Here is a 21,152-nt window from a genome sequence, read left to right as displayed (position 1 = left end):
ATCCTGTAGCAAGAAAAGACATGAAGAGGTCTGCACGATGTGACATGGTAAGAATGTGACAGTATTCAGAAAACCTGTGGCCTCCTGAGGGCCGTGAGTGGTGGTCAGAATCCTCTGCTTCTTATACTTATACTGCTTATACTCAAGGAATTCAATTTTCCATTCAAAACCACCAGCTCTTGGTAACTCTGCCTTGCTTTCAGATAAATCCAGAATCTTAGCGCTTCTGGGGACACTTAGTTAATATGTGTTTCACAGATTAAAGGCTAGTGATTTCTGGGTCTGTAGCTCTACCCTGTAATTTACAGATCTTTATAGGGGTACTTGTTACTATATTGATTATGAAGAAATATCTACATGCCCAGTATGGAAGACCGGCTACCTGAGTTATGGTCACAAACAGTATTGGAAATGTGTGGCAGCATTAAGAATAGTTGATTACGGGGAGCTGGAGAGATGGCTCAGAGGTTAAGAGCACTGGCTGTTCTTCCAGAGGTCCTGAGTTCAATTCCCAGCAACCACATGGTGGCTCACAGCCATCTATAATGAGATCTGGTGCCCTCTTCTGGCATGCAAGCATACTTGGAGGCAGAATGTTGGATACATAATAAATAAATAATCTTTAAAAAAAAAAAAAAAAAAGAATAGTTGATTACATGGGGCGATCCTCACAATGTGGCAATGTGTTGTTGAATAGAAAAGCAAACTGTAATGTGGTATGACAGGACACCTGTAAAGAGCCAGACTGGCCCGTTGGACCCAGGTTCTTTTAAGTATATATTTGCCCTTTTTTTCTCCTTTTGAGACAAAAGCCAGGTGTGATGGTGCATTCCCTGTTTTTTAGACAGAGTCTTACTTATGCAGCCCTGGCCAGCCTGGAACTCACTGTGTAGACTAGGCTGGCCTTGAATTCACAGAGATCTACCTGTCTGTGCCTCCCTAGGACTGGACTTAAAGACATGTACCACAGTGAGAGGGTCTCAGGTAGCCCAGGCTGGCCTGGAACTTGCATTTAACTGAGGATGATTTTCATGTATCGATTCTCTTGCCTCCACCTCCCAAGTGCCAGATTAGAGGCACGTACCAGCATGCCTGGGTAATGCAGTGCTGGAGCTCAAACCCAGGGCCTCCTGTACGTACGCCAGGCAGGCAATCCACCAACTCAGCCGCATTCCCAGCTGTGTATTTACATGTTTCAAAACACTGAAATGATATCACAGTTAAGTGGTCTCCTGTGGGTATTGTGGTAGGGACTGTTCTGTACATCCTTTGTATTATCTAATTTTTTTCATGATAAACACTGGTTCTATCATCAAGAACAGAAAGACGGAGGTAAACACCGGCACATGACTCTGACCTCTCTCAGCCCTGTCTTGGCTGTGCCTCCCAGATCTGACTCCTTTCCACACCAGCCTAACCAACCCTCCTGGGTTCTGAGGGGCTCTGTTCCCATCTCTGCACCTTTCACTGTCTTCTGCCCATCCCCAGCCCTCCTTCCTTTGGCCTCCCATCTAAGTGGGAGGGTGTGGCTGGTGACGTGCACCAGTCTGGACCTCCTCCACGGCCCTGCATGTTCAGTGACTTTCAGGATCCCAACTCCTGGCACCCTGGGGGCCCTGTACACTCTTGCCATTACTAACCCAGCCCCCGCCCGGTGGCTGTCCCCCTGTCCCTGCCACAGTGGACTGCCCTTCTGCCATCACCAGCTTCCTCCTATGTGCTGTGCTCTAGACAGGGTCTGGAACCCCAGTCTGGGGTCCTCACCCCATCCTACTCACTGATGGCAGGCACCCCAGCCCAGCTTGTACTTACACATGTGCCTCACAGCACCCCAGTCAGGGTCTCCAGAATCAGCATGACAGCCTCAGCCCTCCCTCAGGAACTGACATGAACCCCGCAACAGCCTAGCCAGAACCCCACCCTTCACTCTGCCCTCTGGGCCTTCACCTAAGCAGCCTCTCTCCCCTGACTTGCCACCTTCTCTCCTGACATCCCATACCCACCATGACCACAGAGGGTCCTTCTGACACAGAATGCCTTGTTTTGGCTCCTCTCTCCCTTGGGATTCAAATCTAAATATCTTTCCTCTTTACCTTGCCTACAATCCTCCGCTTCTTTCCCTCTCTGGCCCCCAGAAAACCCCAACTCAGAGCTGGAAGGCTGAGTGCCCCTCCCCCAGCCCACCTCTAACTCACTGCATGCCCAGCACCATGTTGAGAAGTCTCTCCAGAGTGGTTATGTGTCTCCTTGTCCTCGTTGAACCAAAGGAATTGGTATTTATCAACAGCCCTTTTCCTGTATCTGACCCTAGGCAGGCACAGGCTTGTCATCGTGCTGTGACTCACTTGCCGAGTCCATGGCTGTTGTCTCCTTGCTGGAGTGAGCGTTCTGTCCAGGCTGATGCACAGAGCCTCCGGAGTGCTTGCCTGTCTCTCAGGGACAGCTCTCCCAGACCTGTCCCTTGCCATATCTGAGAAGAGCATGGCAAGGCTGGACCAGAAACTGCCATCCGTCTCCTCAACGTGGGGCCAGTACAGCAACAGGCGTTGCTCAGCGGCAGAAGAACTCGCTCACCTCAGTGGGGCTCTTGCCTGCCTCTGTGCGGGGTGACGTGACAGGACGTCACACCTTATCCTTGGAGACGTGCTTTGTGCTTTATTTGGTGGAAACACCAGAGGCCTTGAGCAACCCACAGCTCTTGAGACGCTCTGACGTTAGACATGGGCTATCCCTGTAGTGTTATGAAGTCACAAGGGGACTACAGGTGTGAGGTACAGCTGCCACCTCTCAGGGCCTGCTGGCTTTGTCACTATTCTTTAAAAAGGTGGTTTAGAACTGGGCGGTGGTGATGCAGGCCTCAGCACTCAGGAGGCAGAGGCAGGCAAATCTGAGTTGGAGGCCAGCCTGGTCTATAAAGAGAGTTCTAGGACAACCAGGGCTACACAGAGAAACCCTGTCTCAAAAAAACAAAACAAAAAAGATGGTTTATCCAGGTGGTGGCTCTACTTGTCATCCCAGCACTTGAGAGAAGGAGGCAGGAAAGTCAGAAGTTCAAGGTAATTCTCAGCTACATGAAGGCCAGCCTGGGCTACTTGAGATACTCTATTTTTTAAAGCTGGCAGTTAACATGGTCCAGCAGGTAAAGGTGCTCGCTCGCCACCAAGCCTGACGACGTAAGTTCAGTCACCAGGTTCTCACGTGACCAAGAGAGAACCAATAGCTGCAGGTTGCCTTCTGACCTCCACGTGTGTGCCATGGGGCGAGCACACGGGCACATGCTCACATTAAATAAATGTAACATTGTTTAACTTAAAAAGGCAAAACTAACAAAAATATGTTTTAAAATGTCCATTTCCAAAAGACTCTCAGCCACAGCCAACTCCTGCATCTCTTTGGGATGCTACCAAGCCAGCCAGCCTAGCTGAGTCAGTGGGCTCCAGGGTCAGTGAGAGGCCATGCTGTCTGTATTTATTGGTTGTTTTTTTTTTTTTTTTCCATGTTTTTCTGCAGGCTGGGAGACCATCTCGTTTCTCCCCAGAATGCCCAACGAGCCAGAAATAGCTGTCTGCAGGCCTTACCAGTCACTCAGCCGGACGTCTGCAAAGAGGGCAAACCAGGTGTCGCTGGGCATGGCACATCCTTTTCATGTAAGAACTCTGTGGGTGCAGAGCGGGTCCTGAGCTCCTAGGTTCAAGAACCCAAGTGAAGCAGGGCCTGCAGGTGCATGCCTGCTCCTGGGAAGCCCTGTGGCCTCAGCCACAGTCTGGGATCTCAGAAGTCCACAGGCCTCCAGTCATACTGACAGATCTGGCGTCAGGCTTGTCTTCCAGATCTCGTTGAAGCAGTGTGTCTACCACTCACGTCTAGAAGCTCCTGGAACTCAGTTTAGTAGGAGATTTCAGAGTAGCCCATCTCAGTTTGCTATCTGGCTTAGTCCATGTTCCATGACTATAACAAAATGCCAGTGGCTGGGTGTTTATTTTTTGTGTGCTGGGAGTCAACATTTGGTATCTTTCTCATCCACCTTATTTTTTGAAGCAGGGTCTCTCACTGCTCCTGGAGCCCACTGATTCAGCTAGCCCCAGAGATCGCGCTGTTTCTGCCTCCCCAGTACTGGGATTACAGGTGCTCACTGCGGTGCCCTGGCGTCGGTGTGGGTGCTGGGGACTGAACTCAGTCTTCATGTTTCCCGAACAAGCACTTTACCAACTGAATTGTGTCTGCAGCCCCTGGTCCTGGGTACTCTTTAGTTCACAGTCTAGGAAACTGGAAATTTAAGAGCCAGTGTTCCATGGCTTTAAGCTCTTGCGAGGGCTCCTTGGTTATGTCACAGCATGGTGGATGGCACTATGGTGGACGGACAGACATATAAGAGACCCAGAGTATATGGCAAGACAAGAAGCCAGCAGCCAGGGAGGGCCAGGCTTGCTCTTTTGATTTTATAGCAATCCATTTTTAAGGGAACCAGTGAGATACCCACAGTAACTTCATCAGCACCCTCCCCGAGGTAGTGACACCTCCTTGACCTAATCACCTTGCCCTTGACCCCACATCTACAGGCCTCACCACCTCTGCACTGCCAGATGAACCTTCAGGGGACATTCCCAAACCTTACCTAAACCATCCCAATACAGACCTATGACCAGGTTTCAGTACCTCGGGTTTCATGAACTGAGGGTTCAGCCATGTGTTAGAAGGCTCCATGGCATCAGAATGTGCAGCTGGACACACAAACAGCCCTGAGGTCGGATTGTGCTTTGAAGTATCCAGTCAGTGGAGTTAAGCAGAAGCTGGTGGGGGCATAAAAGTATATTTTAGATGCCAGGGGGAGAAAAGCATTTTGAACCAGAAATATACAGAGTATTTCTTTTTTAATTTGCAAAAGGAAATTGAAAGGATTGGGAGTAGACCGGATGCAACTCTAAATCTCCATTCCAGTAGGAAAAGTCACCGAGTAGCAAAGCAGATCTCAGGAACTCTGATGCATCAGCTCATGGTTGGAGTCAAAGGCGGCCATGCCCAGATGCTGAGGAACCAGCTAGTCACTGAGCCCAAAGGAGGTCCCTGTGGCCCAGAGGAAGGGGAGCACTCAAGGGTCCTTTTGGTTATGGGCAGCTCCAGAGCTTTTGCCAAGTCCCTGGTCACTGGTTATTTTTCCTCTGTTCGCACTTGTAAATCCCACTAAGTAGGCCTTCACCATGAGGGATTAGCTCGGCATCCAGAGATGTCTGCTGGTTCTGCTGATCTGGAGGGTGAGGGTCTCTTTGGATGTGCTTTTGTTCTGAGGTCCTCATACATGCCAGGCAAGTGCCTTACCACTGAGCCACACCACCAGCACCTGTCCCTGTCTACTGGATAGATTCATCATGCTGTTGGGGTTCAGAGTACTTGAACTTGTGCATAGAAATGGCTAGGTGGCATGGGTGGCAGTTGCCACAGTCGATATTGACATTTACTAATTTTCAAGAACAGCTGACTTCAGGCCGCAGCACGCTCCACAGGCAAAGGCAGGGGACGGTAAGTTCTAAGCCAACCTGGTCTACGTAGATCCTGTCAAGGAAGGTGAGGCAGCAGGAGAGAGACAGGAAGAAGGGGGAGGGCAGAGACAGATGTAGAAAGAAGATGAGTGACTAGGAATCAGTTTCAGCCCTAGCACACTCGAGTTTCTTTCTGTGAAGTCCATCAAGGCCTCTGCCTTGGTAGTTAGCAGTTCCCAGGGCCTCTGCCTTGGTAGTCAGCAGTTCCCAGGGCCTCTGCCTGGTAGTCAGCAGTTCCCAGGGCCTCTGCCTTGGTAGTTAGCAGTTCCCAGGGCCTCTGCCTTGGTAGTTAGCAGTTCCCAGGGCCTCTGCCTGGTGTGGCAGCAGCTGCACACCAGACCCTGGCCCCAGGGGCCGCCTAGAACTGGGGCAGCCATTTCCCCTGGATGAGCACCCCCTGCTAGCCTGCTCCAAGTGCTCGGATGGTCTTCCAAGTGTCAGCTCCTTACCCTGCCCGATTGCTCAGCCAGGCTGGGTCCCAGGCTCTCCATTGCCTCCCACTTTTGTGTAGACCTCATCACACTGAACCTCAGCCCTGTCTCCATCGCCATCCGCCAGCCAGGCCTCCAGGCTGTTTTGTTGGGACATCTGGTTCACATCTGTCCTGTTCCTGGTGTAGACTTCACCTCTCTACGGTCTTTCAATCCGGCCCGTCCACAGCCACCCGGCCCCTGAGCACACTAATGCCCATTCATCTGTTGGCCACCTGTCCCCTCTGACTGGGGTCTGTTAGACTCTGCAGCCCTCGTCAGCCCTGGCCCTGCTGTTTCATTTCTTCCCACTGGACACTAGTTGGCTTGAGGAAAGTTCTTCCCCAGCCACCACAGAACTTGAGTGTCAGCCTCACACCAGGTAGGCCCTGTAAGCCCAGTACTCAGAAACAGAGGCAGGAGGAGTGCCGCGAGTTCAGGGCCAGGCTGGTCTACATAGCAGGTGGGTTTCAGATCCAGCTGGGGCTACATCCTGAGATCTCACCCTAGGAAAAAAAATCACACAGGTGAGCAGATGTCAGGTTCAGGTGCTCAGCTCTGTCTGAAATGGACTTGCCACAGAGGAGGACACCTGTCCCTTTAGTCTGTCCCAGTAGCTGCCAGTGGGCACCGATGGTGCCCTTTCCTCCCAGATCCTGTCTCTGTCCATGGGCCCATTTTACGTAGGTGAGACTCCAGAATCTACAGTGTGGCATGAGATGGGAAGAGACAGGAGAAGTGGGCTGCCTTAGTTGCTGCAATAAAATACTTGGGCAAAAGCAGCGTAAGGGGAAAAGGGTCTATTTGGCTCACAGTTTCTGATTACAGGTCGTCGCTGTGGGGAAGTCAAGGCCGCCGGAGCTGGAAGCGACCAGTCATACACACCCATGTGCAAGAGCAGAGAGCAGTCGGGAAGCACCCCTGCTCGTGTTTGGCTTGTTCCCTTCATCCTTACACAACCCCGATACCCTGCCCAGGGAATGGTTCCACCCACAGTGGGAGCATCTCCCTATCAATCAAGGATGCCCACAGGCCAACCTGATCTAGACACACCCACATTGGGACTCCCTTCCCATGTGATTCTAGACTGTGTCACGTTAGTAATTAAAACTAACCATCAGAGCTAGACAGTGGTGGCTCACGCCTTTAATCCCAGCACTTGGGAGGCAGAGGCAGGCAGATCTCTGAGTTCGAGGCCAGCCTGGTCTACAGAGTGAGTTCCAGGACAGGCACCAAAGCTACAGAGAAACCCTGTCTCAAAAAAACAAAAACAAACAAACAAAAAAGAACCTAACCATCCGAGCTAGACAGTGGTGGCACACGCCTTTGATCCCAGCACTTGGGAGGCAGAGACAGGCAGATCTCTGAGTTCGAGGCCAGCCTGGTCTGTGGAGCAAGTTCCAGTACAGCCAGGGCTACACAGAAAAACTGTCTCAAAAAACAAAAAACAAAACTAACCATGCACTTGGTGTGTTGGTGCACATCTTAAGTATCAGTCCTAGAGAGGCAGAGGCGGGCACCTTTGAGTTCAAGGTTAGCACGGTCTACCTACTGAGCTTCAGACCTATGAGAACCAGTCTCAAAAATAAAAATAAAAATAAATAAATAAAAAACTGAACTGGCTTAGGTGGCTTGGATTCCCAGCACCCACAGTTCCGGGGGGTCAGATGCCTCCTTCTGACCTCTGAAGGCTCCTGCATGCACATGGTACTCAGGCACACACATATACCCATAAAAAATAAACAACCGAGATTAACCATCCCAGGAAGGATGGAACAGGAGCTTCAGCAGAGGCTCCAGGGAGCCCACCATTGTTCCTCCCTCCTGCTGTCACTGTGCTGTCCCTGACCCCAGGAAGCCCAGGGCCTGGAGGTCTTTCCTGCCCTGGGGGTAGCCTTGGAAAACTGTGAGCTAGTGCCTGGGTGTGCGTCCACTCAAATGGTAGCAGTATGCCGAGCCTAGAGAGTGCAGACAAGCCATGCCCTGGCCCCTCAGAGAAAGGAGTCAGAAGCCGAAAATTCTAGGCCCAAATAGATAGACTGTAGACCAAACTACCCTTTAGGTTCCATATCAGAAATGGATTTCTTGTTTAAGTCAATAAAAAGCCTCTTGCTCTGGATTTGAGGGGAAATCCTGGACTTAATATAGAACTAAGAAGAGAAAATTTAAAAATGAAAAAGGCTGACTAGGTGGCGGTGCACATGCCTTTAGTCCCAGCACAGAGGCAGGCGGATCTCTGAGTACCAAACCAGCCTGGTCTACAAAGTGAGTTCCAGACAGCCAGGGCTACACAGAGAAACCCTGTCTCAAAAAAAGAAAAAGATTGACTAGTCACACCTCAGGGGTGGGGACAGAGGCACTTTGTATGTGGAGACTAGAAAGAAGCTTGGATCAAGGGGGTGACAAGCCCAGACCCTGTCATAATGCCACCCTCGCTGTGCCTGGGCCAGAGGATGGGTATATGACTGAAACACACAACATGGCCTGTCTCCAGGCCTCCACAGAAGCTCAGAGGAACGTTCAGATGGCCTGGCAGCCTGAACATGCCCGTGACCACTTGCTAGCCCTCCTATGAGCATGCTGAAGGTCCAACCTGGTGGTGTCTCCTCAGGCAACTCAGTGCCTGGCTTATTTCTATCTTAAATATAAAACTGCCAGATTTAACAATTCCGGGTACAGGAGACCTAGTTATATTGGTTTGTAATAAACAAACATGCCTCCCAGCTTTGAGTGGAGGTATGAACAGGAGCCCAGGGAGACAGTCCCGTGACTATTGGCTTCCCCAGAGGCAGAGAGGAGACTGAAGACTGCATAGGAAGTGGGCAGCTCCTCCCATACTGTGCCCTGTGCCTGCAAGATTCCAAGCTGCAGGGCTAATAAACCCAGGTCAGTAAAGATCAGGGTCCCGGAGCCAACACGTCCAGGCCTGGGGGTGAGTCTTCCTTGATTGTGCAGCCCAGCCCAGGAAAGAACATCCTAGAAGGCTCCAGGGAGAGTGTGTACTGGGCTCTATCTTCTCCTAGGGGGCTCCCGGGTGGGTGTGTACTGGACTCTATCTCCTCCTAGGGGGCTCCAGGGCAGGTGTGTACTGGTCTTTATCTTCTCCTAGGGGCTTCAGGGCGGGTGTGTATTGGTCTTTATCTCCTCCTAGGGGACTCTGGGGCAGGTGTGTATTGGTCTTTATCTCCTCCTAGGGGGCTCCAGGGCAGGTGTGTATTGGTCTTTATCTCCTCCTAGGGGGCTCAAGGGCAGGTGTGTACTGAGCCCTATCTTTTCCCCAGCAGTTATGAATTTAAAGTCAAGAGAGTGGTTATTAGCTGGACATCAAGAAGAGCCTCACTTGATTCCCCCAGCAGCCTCCAGCTGGCCAAAGAACGTGAACCAGGACCCAAGCAGTGGACATACCACCAGGTAGGATGTCGTGAGTCCTGATATCCCACTTAGATATCGGGTACCTGGAATCAGCTCCCAAAGGCTAGATATATGGAATCTTTTTCTTTTCTCCACTTGGGACAGGGTTTCTCCGTGTAGTCCTGGCTGTCCTGGAACTCGACCAGGCTGGCCTCAAGAGATCCACCTGCCTCTGCCTCCCAAGTGCTGGGATTAAAGGCGTGTGCCACCTCTGCCCAGCTGATATATAGCATCTTAGAGGGTTTCTGTGTTCCCACAAAAGTCAAAGAGACTTCTCTGGAGCCTGAAACACAGTAAATATGCCCAGTGGGAAGGCCTGGTGGCCCATCAGTGTGTCAGAGCCCAGGGACAGTGGGGACCTGAGGGCTATGGTTGTCAGACTAGACGCTTACTCCGTTGGTTTTGGTTTTAGTTTTTTTAATTGTATTATATTTTATATGTGAGTGCTCTGCATGTATACCTGTATGACAGAAGAGGGCATCAAGTCCTATTATAGATGCCTGTGATCCACCATGTGGGTGCTGGGAATTGAACTCAGGACCTCTGGAAGAGCAGCCAATGCCTTGAACTGCTGAGCCATCTCTCCAGCCCCCTTGCTTTGGCTTTTGAGACAGGGTTTCACTGTGTAGCTTTGGCTGGTCTAGATATCACTTAAACCCTCAGAGATCCACCCGCCTCTAAGGACATAGCTTGAAGAATTGTCAAGAAGCCACACCTGATGGTGGACACCTAGGACCCTAGCACTCTGGAAGCTAAGACAGACAGGGGCGATCAGGAGTTTGAAGCCAGCCTGGGCTACATGGAAAGACTTTGTCACAAAATTAAAGAGAGGGAGGGAGAGGAAGAGAGAGAGGGAGCAGGGAGAGATGAAGGAAGGGAGTGTTCAGGGGATGAGTGAGCTGCCGCAGCAGGCTCTTTGCTTCCACAGGAGGTGGGACGAGGGGAGAGAGACTGAGAACGGCATTAGGAGATGGCTCAGGCGGAGGTCAGACTCCATAGACAGAAACTGGCCCTGCAGTAAGAAGAAAGGTGTTTCCTTTCTCTGCCCCAGTGAGCACTGACAGGTCCTCGGTGGATCGCTACTGTCTTTCCGTCTAAAAGCTCCTCTCTGAGGGTCTCAGTGGCCCCTTCAGACTTGAGACAACCTCAGGGAGGGGCTCCTTGTCCATCTCCTGGCCTTCCGTCCTCTGACCACACGAGCCCGGCAAGCAGAGTGACTTCAAGAGGGAGGATTCAGTCTCTAGCACGGAAATAAAACTGGAGTGTGCTGAGTGAGCATGCCCTCTCGGACTCTACATTGGAGGAATGAGGCAGCGGCCTCATGGGCCTTCTGTGACCAGCCTTCCTAATAGACTGGGAGATGCTTCCATCCCCGTCTTCAGTGAGCACCCCCAATGGTATCTGTAGGAACCTCCCACTACCACCACACGCACCCCTCACAATGGTATCTGGTCAACAGAAGCGTCTCTCCCGTGCCGTCTGCAGTGCACAGCTCTCCCTCATTAGCCAGTCTGCCATGGCCCTCCTTCCATCTCTTGGAGTTATTAAAAGAGAGCTTGTCTACCTGCTCAGGGGCCCCTTGGCCCCGGGTCTCCTACGGTGAGGGTAAGGATCAAAATTAGCAAACTCAGAGGGGTAGGCACCGGCTCCCCATTTGGCCCTGGCCTGCTCTTCAGCTGTGCCAAATCTGCTCTTCCTGTGCCCAGGCCTCTTTCTTCCTGTAAATGCTGAGCTCATTTCCGAAGCTCACCACTCAAGACAGCCCTTTCCCTAAAAATAGCCATTCTCACAGTGCCAGGCACCTCCACAAGCTCCCTGGAGACACCCCCTCACCCCACCCGGCTGGCCCCCAAGCGTCCACTAGGCACAGATGCCCCCTGGAGTTGAACTCTTAGGTGCCTCCATCTTCCTTCAGTGACAGAATTCAGCCCTTTCTAAATGTGGGGGTTCTGTATGAGGAAGAATGGGGTGGAAAGAGGGAAGTGGACACTGTCGTCGTCCCCCAACCCCCACTGACCGTGCAGGGAATATGATTTACCTTCCCCCGGCCTCTTGTTTGCTGGACTGAACTCAGCTCAGCCCCCTTGTGGATCTCAGCCAAACACCCTTCCCCCCTACCTGACCACAAAGACAGGTCACACCCCTGACCACAGGCTTCAGGCAGCCACAGTCCTCTCCCTCAGTCAAGGAGTCAGCTGTGCCATCAGTGGCCACATCTGATCGCACCGTCCTCAGAGATAGCATGGGTGGGATTTCCTCGCTGTCGGAAAGCACGTTAGATGAATACACAGGAGACGGGAAAGGCCTGGCTGTCTGCACACCCTGTCTGTCTCTGGGGTAGGGACAGTGCTTCGTCCCAGAAGAGTGGCGGGTCTGGGCAGCCGTAGCCCTGGATACACTGAGTGACAGCCCTACTCCACTGACCCAGAGCCAGGGCCTTTGGACATAGTTGCCATGCAGGCTCCAGTACTTTCCAGTACCTCGTCTTGCTATAAAATTGCTTTTGGGGGAACCAGAAATGTAGTTCAAACCTCACCATCCCCTCTTCCTCTTCCATGTAAAAACTTCTTTTTTAAAAAACTCACAGTCAGTTTGTATATGTGCGTGATGTGGAGTTGGGACATGTGCCACGGTACATGTGTGAAAGCCAAAGGACAGCTTGGCAGAGTTGGTCATGCCTTCTACCGCTCTATACTTCCTGGGGGTTGAATTCGGGTCACCAAGCTGGAGCACCAAGCACCTAATCTACCTGCTGAGCCATCCCACCAGCTCCTTCTTCCTACCAGCTCCTTCAAATCCCTGGCATTAAGTCACTGGAAAACACTGATGACCAGACTTTAAAAATACATTTGCCGGGCAGTGGTGGCACACGCCTTTAATCCCAGCACTCGGGAGGCAGAGCCAGGCGGATCTTTGTGAGTTCGAGGCCAGCCTGGACTGCAGAGTGAGTTCCAGGACAGGCGCAAAGCTACACAGAGAAACCCTGTCTCAAAAAATCAAAAAAAAAAAAAACATAAAAAAAAATACATTTATTGGGGGTTGGGGATTTAGCTCAGTGGTAGAGCGCTTGCCTAGCAAACACAAGGCCCTGGGTTCGGTCCTCAGCTCTGAAAAAAAAAAAAAAAAAGACTTTTATTGCACCAGGCTGTGAGTTGAAGGCCAGCCTGGCTACATGGCAAGCTCTTGTTCCAAACTTCAAAAAACAACATAAAGTCAGCAAGTTGGATCTGTGAGTATAGGCACCTGCTACCAAGCCTGAAGACCTGCGTCTGAGCCCCAAGATCCACATGTTAGAAGGAGTGAACTGACTCCCACACATTGTCATTGACCTCCACACATGGGCCACAGTAAGTTCACACCCACACACATGCACACAAAATACATAAATAAAGTATTTTAAAAGACAGAATAAGCAAGAAGAATACATTTGGGCCAAGGCATTGCCCCAATCAGCACTCAGTCCCAGCTGCAGGTCCTTGCTTGTTCCTTGGTTTGAACATTGGCTGGTTCCTGGACATTAGCACCCAGGAAGGAGATCACCTTGAATGCACCTTGCCATTCCATCATCTTCAGGGCTGCCACCACAGGTTGGCATGGTGCTGGCACACGGGCTGTAGGTGACCCTGTGAGACCCAGAAAGCAACCACAACTGAATGGGAGGGGAGATCCACAGATGGAGTGCACATGTCTAATCCCAGGCCCAGAACCTTCCTTACATAGAAAAGAAATGATTATTTAATAAATAGAGTTTAAGGGTTGGAGAAATGGCTCAGCAGTTAAGAGCACTGGCTGCTCTTCCAGAGGTCCTGAGTTCAATTCCCAGCAACCTCATGGTAGCTCACAATCATCTGTGATGGGACCTGATTCCCTCTTCTGGTGTGCCTGAAGACAGGTCACTCGTATACATAAAATAATTAAATAAATATTTAAATAGAGCTTAGACATCTCTAATCTGAAAGACTGAAATCCAAAATGCTCCAAAATCTGAGACTTTTGAACTTTATAGTAAGTAGAACTTGTTTTTTGTTGTTTGTTTGTTGGGCAGTAGGGGTGGGGTGGGGTATGCTCGAGTGTGTCTGCAGGTTCCTGTGTGTGTGTTTGCTCTGTGGGGCATGAAGTTGACATCGACTGGCTTCCTTGATTGGTTTCCACTTCATATATTGGGTCTCAGGTGAATTCAGAACTCGCTGATTCGGGATTTCCATTTGTCTCCTGTATCCAGGGATTCCGGGCGGCTCACCACGACTACCCGGCATTTATGCTTGTGTGGGTCCAGGGATTCAAATTCCAGTCACACTTGCTTGCGTAAGAGGTGCTTTTCCCGGGGAGCTCTCTCCCCAGCCCTCTGTTTAGTTTTTTTTTTTTTTTTTTTAAAGATTTATTTATTTATTATGTATACAGAAGAGGGCGCCAGATCTTATTACAGATGGTTGTGATTCACCATGTGGGTGCTGGGAATTGAACTCAGGACCTCTGGAAGAGCAGTCGGTGCTCTTAACCTCTGAGCCATTTCTCCAGCCCCTGTTTAGTTTTTTGAGACAGGCTTTTACTGTGTAGCTCTGACTGGGCTGGATCTCTCTGTGTAGGCCAAGCTGGCTTTGATGTTGACCATACTGATGCTTCAGCCCCCCAAGTGCTGGGATTAGAGATGTGCACCACCAACCACACCTGGTCTAGTTTTAAGGAAAATTTTCAAATGCTGTTTAAAGCAGGTATTCTAGCACCGTGTGTAATCCCAGCACTTAGGAGGCAGAGACAGGAAGACCAGGAGTGCCAGGCATGGGGCTGGAGAGAGAGCATTTACTGCACAGCCACAGGGACCTGAGTTTGGGTCCCAGCACCCCTGTACAGGGCAAGTGTGGCTGTGAGCACTGTTGTTCTGTTATTCTGGTGCTGGGGAGGCCTGGAGGAGAAGACAGGATTGCTGAGGCTTGCCAGCCAGCCAGTATAGCCAAAAAACCAAAAACAAACAAAACTGTGAGCATCAGGTTCAATGGAGAGACCCTGTATCCAGGAGATAAAGTGGAAGGGATAGGACAGAGACCCACACTGGGCAGTGGTGGCACACGCCCTTAATTCCAGTACTTAGGAGCCAGAGACAGGCAGAGCTCTGAGTTTGAGGTCAGTCTGGTCTACAGAGTGAGTTCCAGGACGGCCAGGGCTGTTTCACAGAGAAACCCTGTCTTGAAAAACAAAAAACAAAAAAAAGAGCAAAGACCGGCTCTTGCACTCTGGCCTCCAGCAGACATGCGCCTGCATGCATTCATAAACATACACACATACACCATGCACACACACACACACACAAAAAGAAAGTTCCAGGCTAGCTTGAACTACATAGCTACACTCAGTATTTATTTTTTGATTTTGTTGTTGTTGTTTGTCTGTTTCTTTGTTTTGAGACTGAGTCTCACTGTGTATCCCAGACTGGCCGTAGATCATAGCAGTCTGCCTACCCGAGAGCATCCTGCGTGCTGAGATTATAGGCCTGTGTCACTAGGCCTCACAAGATCCTGTCTTTAGAAACTACAAAGTTATATTCAGGTTATATTGTGTATATTCATATAATACACACATGAAGCATAAATAATTTCTTGCTGTTTTTTTGAGACAGCGTCTCACCCTGTAGCCTTGGCTAGCCTAAAACTCACTATGAAAACCAGGCTGACCTTGAACTCATGGAGCGCCACCTGTTTCTGCCTCTTAGTGTTGGGATTAAAGGTGTGTGCCACCACGCCAAGCAGCATAAAGGAATTTTTGCAATAAGATGTGGTCCTGGGACTGGGGAGACAGCTCAGCAACTAAGGTGCTCACCTCAGAGGGAATAAGAGTTTATTGTAGGGCCAAGTAGAGTGGCCGTGGCCCCGAAACTCGGATTTAGGTCACCCCAAATCCAGTGTTCCCACGGTAACAGTCTGATGGTGTTTTTATAAACAGAACAAAGAAAGCCCGAAGCCAAGTCGCTTTGCAAACACAATGGTGGGAGCATGCAGGAGGCGCTTGGGGAAGGGAAGAATCTCTGCTATAGGTTTAGATCTGTCTGATGACGCCCCAGCCTCTATACATTCCAAAAAGCTTTAACCGTTTGTCTAGGATGTCAGGTCAGATGTGGAGTTGGGCAAGGAACGGCTGTTTCGAGTGCTGAAGATAGCCCAAGAGAGACTGAGCTAGCCCTGCCTCTGACACTCCAGCCTCACCACAGATTACATTCTAAGCGGTGAGTGAGCTCTGTAGAAAGTGCAGATTTCTACAGATAAATGGTGTGGCTTCTTTCTGGGAACTTTACACTGTGCTAGCAGAGGACCTGGCTTTAGTTCCCAGCACTCACCCCAAGCAGTTTACTGCAGTCTGTAATCCTAGTTTCAGCGAGATCTAGCTACCTTGTCTGGCCTCTAAGGCCTGGCACACACGTGGTGTACATGCATACATGCAGGCCCTCACATGTACATAAAAAGAGAGAGAGAGCCGGGCGATGGTGGCGCACGCCTTTAATCCCAGCACTCGGGAGGCAGAGCCAGGCGGATCTCTGTGAGTTCGAGGCCAGCCTGGACTACCAAGTGAGTTCCAGGAAAGGCGCAAAGCTACACAGAGAAACCCTGTCTCGGAAAAAAAAAAAAAAAAAAGAGAGAGAGAGAGAGACTTGGATCCTACATGGCCAGGCATGGTGATGCACACTTTTGATCCCAGCACTTGAGAAGCAGAGGCAGTTCTGTGAGTTCAAGGTCATCCTGGTCTACATTGTGAGACCCTGCCTTCCCCATAAAAAAAGACTTGGTTCCTGTCCCCTAGACATTTTATTATACCTATGAATATGTTCCAAAATGTTTTTAAATTAAGTCCAAAATACTTCTAGCCCCAAGCATTCAGATAAAAGAGATTCATTTTCTCTGCACCTTTGCTTTTTAAATAGGAGAAAAGAGTTTATGTGGATGGCGGTTTTTTCTCCCTCGTGTCTCCTCCAGATACGTGGCAGCTCGAGATACAACATTCTATACATCCAGATGAAAGTGGCACTTTAGGCTCAGAGGCCTTGGAGAGCAGCACCAGAGAGCTGTGTGTGTGTGTGCACAGGTGCCTTCACCCACCTTATCTCTGCCAACGTCTAGGTTTCATTATTCTCAGGATGAGGTGTCTGTGGCAGCAACCAAGAGCCAGTTCCAAATCTAGTGAGCAGAGAGGACAGAGCAGTGCCCAGACACCTCCTGTGGCTTCCTGCATGAGGAGAGGACATGGGATCCTCTGCTGGGGTGCTCAGCTGCTGGCATGCTGACTCAGCAGCATTCCAAACAGTGAAGCTGCAATAGCCCTGGCGTCTTGTACTGCTCTTCCCTGCCAACACAATGTCCCCATTGATGAGTTGACATAAAGTGGCACCCTAATAAATCCTCGCCTATATTGGGGCACCTCCCAATGAACACAAACGTCAAACTGACATGTGTTCCTGCAGCAAATGACTTTCTGGAGCTTATGAGTGAGTCCCTCCTGGACTTCCTTTTTTCCCATCTACTCTGCTGTCCCCTAACCGGCGTCTTCTATCCACCCAGGGCCATTTCCTGGTTCCAGCCCTGGCTCTGGGCAGCTCGTTCACCATCCTGGGGTGGAGACTCAGAGGCTGCTCCGCCTTTGTGTCCTTTCCATCGTCCCTACAGGAGCTGATGACAACTCCTTCCAACACACCGTCCTGCAGCAGCAACCAAGATTTGGAGTGCTCTGTCAGGATGGGTCCTACTAAGCTAAGGGCTGGTTTCCTGGTGTTCTGGGAAGGACAATAGTGCCCATCACTAGTGGGAAGAGCCAGCCTGAGGGAGCCACTGCTGAGGGTTCTCTCTCCCTCAAGGGTAACGTGCTTCTAAGCAAAGAGCATAGTACCCTGTGGCTCTTACAGTATGAGTCAAGGTTCTTCCAAAAGACAACAGTATATGTATCTAGAGAGAGGTTTTTTGTTTTTTGTTGTGTTTTGTTTTTTTCAAGACAGGGTTTCTCTGTGTAACAGTCCTGGCTGTCCTGGAACTCGCTCTGTAGATCAGGCTGGCATCGAACTCAGAGATTCACGTGCTTCTGCCTCCTGAGTGCTGGGATTAAAGACATGTGCCACCACCTCCTGGAAACATTTTTTCTTCTTTTCTTTTTAATTAAAGATAGGGTCTCATTATGTATTCTTGGTTGGCCTGGAACTTGATGTGTAGACCTGGCTGACCTCAAATTCACAAAGACCTGCTTGCTTCTACGTCCTGCGTGCTGAGACTAAAGGTGTGACCATATTTATTATTTTTAATTATGTGTGTATGCGTGTGACTGTGTATAGGTGTGTTCATGGGGTTCAGATGCCCAAGAAAGCTGCGGTGTCAGATCCCCCCGGAGCTGCAGTGACAGGTGGTTGTGAGGGACCCGAGAACTGAACTCAGTCCTCTGCAAGCGCTGCTCTTAACCGCTGAGCCATCTCTCCAGCCCCCATGTTTAAACATGTTACAGATGGAGAAGCTGAAGGCTCCAGCCTGTCCGAGGACTTGTTCATGTGCAGCCACCAGCTAGAGAAAGGCAGAGCTGACCCTGCGCCTCTCTAGGGAGAACGTCTCATGCTGTCTTTGGTTCTGGGCTTCAAACCCCAACAGAGAGTACATCCTTCCCTCCTGTAGGAGGTGGGGGTCCTGCAGCCTGTCACCACCTCTATACTGGCTCAGGATCCCCATTGGCAAGCTCAAACCCATCTGGACACACAAACCATATGTGTGTGCTGCAGTGAAGTGGTGGAGTGAGTTCCTTTAATGGTGCAACACTAAGTGACGGTCCCCACCTCACACATAGGAAAACAGTTCTCTAAGTAGTGAGAGGCCCGCCCTCACTGTGAGAACACAGTTCAGCCAGTGTGTTGCCACTTGTGACTGCGAGACAGGATGGGCGGGACTGTCAGCCCCGCTCCAACTCATTCCTGGGAGGCCCCAGAACCCGGACCCCAAAGTTCTGGTCTGACAACACCAAGCTGTGGGGAATTGGTGGAAGACAGCTGGAAAGCGACTGTCCTCAGCTCCTGCGTCACTGCCTGCTCTGTGGATGACCTCAGGAAGGCTCCTGAACTTTGGACCCTCAGTCTACATCTGCTAAGATGGAACACCTGTGTCATGGGGCTTGTTTGAGGCTTTCACATCACCGTGTCAGCAAGGCCTTCCCTGGCTGCCCCTCTTAAAACTAGTTTCCTTGTGCTGCAGAAGCGAATCTCCGCAGTGTGAGAGGCTGCATGCCCTGACTCTCAGTTTCCCGTTCTGGGCGGAAGTCTGCCGCCATACCCTTCCAAGTGTGCCAGCAGCGTGGACTCCTTCACCCTGGAAAACTGTCTCCTCACGGTTACCTGTTTCTAGGGTGTGCCTCTCCTCCTTAGCTCCTGGCCCTTACCCTGTCCTCAAGGTTTTGGGATCCAGCCTGGCTGACTACAGCTATTTGCCATAACTACTCTTGCCTGCCAGGTGACCCAGGCATGCATTCCAAACCCTTTAGGATAAGCAAAGTCGTTAAGATAACCAGCCTTGCTCACAGTGTCAGCCACTGATGGGGAGACCTTTATTTTTTCACATTTACTGACTTAATTTATTTAATGTGTGTGTGTGTGCTCGCGCGCGCGTGCGCGTGTACGCGTGCATGCACACACGAGCGCCCATCTCTCCCACCCCATTTAAAGGATATTTTAGGAGACACTTGTGCCTTATAGACTATTGAGACAATGGTCCCCAAAGGAATTAGTATTTCTCCCAGGAAGAGATTCCTTACAGTTCTGACAACCATCAGACCACCTTGCAGAAGAGCCTGGAGCTGACGATGATAGATGGACAGGACCACTTCTTGGCCAGGACTGCTTAGCCAGGAGTTTAAAGCTGAACCAGGATCCTGTAGACAGGTTCAGGACTTGGAGTATCCACTGGACCTTTTTATTTGTTTTCCTTCCTACTGTGACTTGGAATAAATCTCCTTTCTTTGTCTCTCGCTGCTGTGCATGTCTTTAACAAGCCTAGCTTGTTAGGGCTGCCAGAGCCCAGACTAACAGGAACAGCTCCCATAACACTGCTACAACAGTGTTCTCCTGGGCTCAGGAGTGTCTGATATGGACCCCTTTGGGGGCCATGGTTCGGCTGCCAGCACCTCCCTGACATGCGGTCTGAACTGTCGCTGCCGGTGGGCTGGTGAGATGGCTGAGTGAATAAAGGCACCTGCCACCAGGCCTGATGACTTCATTTCATCCCCGGATGGTCGAGGGGAAGGACTGACTCCAGCAAGTTGTCCTCTGACCTCCCTGTGTGTTCTGTGGCATGTGCTCCCTCTCCCAAAATCAATCAATCAATCAATCAATCAATATAAACATTTTGGCAGGGCATGGTAGTGCACACCTTTAATTCCAGCACTGGAGAGGCAGAGCCCGGAGAATCTCTGAGTTCCAGGTCACCCTGATCTACATAGAAAGCTTAGGGCAGCCAGAGCCATATGCTAAGACCCTATTTCAAAAAACCGAGTAAGTTAATGAAATGTCAGTACTCTCCCAGGCCCTCATCCCCTTCCCCACCCTGCTAACCCCTTAGCTGTTACTTCTGCCTCATCATTTTCCTCCCCTGTAATGTGGCTGCCGCATCCTCAGGGCTCACAGTTAGTGGCTTCTCTCCTCTTACAATCCCTCCTCCTGACTTTTGTCTAACATTGTTGTGACTCTAGACTGTACATTTCTTTTCTCCTAGGGAATTCACGTCGGCTTTCACCTTCAAGCCCTGGGTACCCGGTACTCCAGAGACCATGGAGCTGAACACACTCACGGCAAAAGCATCGTCTCTGGCCCCGCAGTTCTCAAGTGGTCCCCAACAGGCCAGCCGCCCAGCTTCCACAGCATCCTCCACGAGGGGCCTGCACAGTAAGTCAGCAAGCACCTTGATGGCAGGCTCAGAGGAAGGGCCTTGTGCTCCTGTATTTGGGCCCATGAACTATTTGTGCCCAGGCAAATGGAAAGGCACATTTCCCTGCTCTACAGGACCAGGGCCTTTTCCCGTGACTTCCTTTGCCCGGGGACCTGTCCTTCATTAACATTTGCTGTATATTCATTGCTCGTAGTTAGGCAGCTACTGTGTAAGCTAGCTGAGTGACACCCTGAAGATCATATCCCTTAGAAATAAGATTCCCACATCAGGGCCTTGCAAAGGCCGTCCTCACTGTCTTGACTGCGTAAGGTTGGTCTAGGACTCAGATCCACCTGGTGGGAGGAGGCTCTGCTCAAACCCAGCCTCTCCATCTTTCTCACCCTATTTCAGTCTCAACCAGTTGACTGATCTCCCCAGCTGGGCTTTACTAACAAGAAGAACAAACGCACAGAGCAAAGATGTCAAGCAGCAAACAGTCACCAGCTTGGGTACAGCCCTGTCACCGCCCCTCCCTGGCCAGACCCTGGCGTTCTAGCCAGGTAATGAGCCATGGCTAAGCCCTGATGGGCTCTCCCTGTTCCCTCTGGTTCAGGTCAGGCTACTTCCTCCCAGGCCCCGAGGCAGTGCCAAGGGACCATGGGAAAGCCTGGCCAGGAGGGAAGCGGCCAGGCCATTCTGACCCTGCTCTGTTTCCAGTCTGCACAGGGTTGGGGAGTCTCAGTTGACATTCATCACAATAATAACACCCCGTAGCTGATAGCTGGCCATACCCCACATCCAGCAACATCACATGACTCAAGCCTGGTGTACAGAGTCCCCGAGTGGTAGATTCCATATGTCCC

General features: G+C 50.7%; 1 protein-coding gene across 5 annotated transcripts in view; it reads left to right on the top strand.

Annotated features, from left to right (window-relative positions):
* Armc9 (armadillo repeat containing 9) overlaps positions 1-21,152 on the top strand; it is a 136,513-nt gene that overhangs the window by 111,546 nt on the left and 3,815 nt on the right. For 2 of the 5 annotated variants that reach the window (XM_052750533.1, XM_052750537.1), the window contains exons 22-24: positions 3,511-3,647; positions 9,289-9,418; positions 20,137-20,306. In XM_052750533.1, the coding sequence (XP_052606493.1) occupies positions 3,511-3,647; positions 9,289-9,418; positions 20,137-20,306 (437 nt within the window). Of the gene's footprint in view, positions 1-3,510; positions 3,648-6,822; positions 9,419-20,136; positions 20,307-21,152 lie in introns of those variants that run through there. The other 3 variants (XM_052750534.1, XM_052750535.1, XM_052750536.1) reach the window with 3 other exon arrangements.

Source organism: Peromyscus californicus, unplaced genomic scaffold (genome assembly GCF_007827085.1).
Source record: "Peromyscus californicus insignis strain IS unplaced genomic scaffold, ASM782708v3 Scaffold_21__1_contigs__length_65335640, whole genome shotgun sequence".
NCBI classification, from domain to species: Eukaryota; Metazoa; Chordata; class Mammalia; order Rodentia; family Cricetidae; genus Peromyscus; species Peromyscus californicus.
This window is presented reverse-complemented; position numbering and strand designations above follow the sequence as displayed.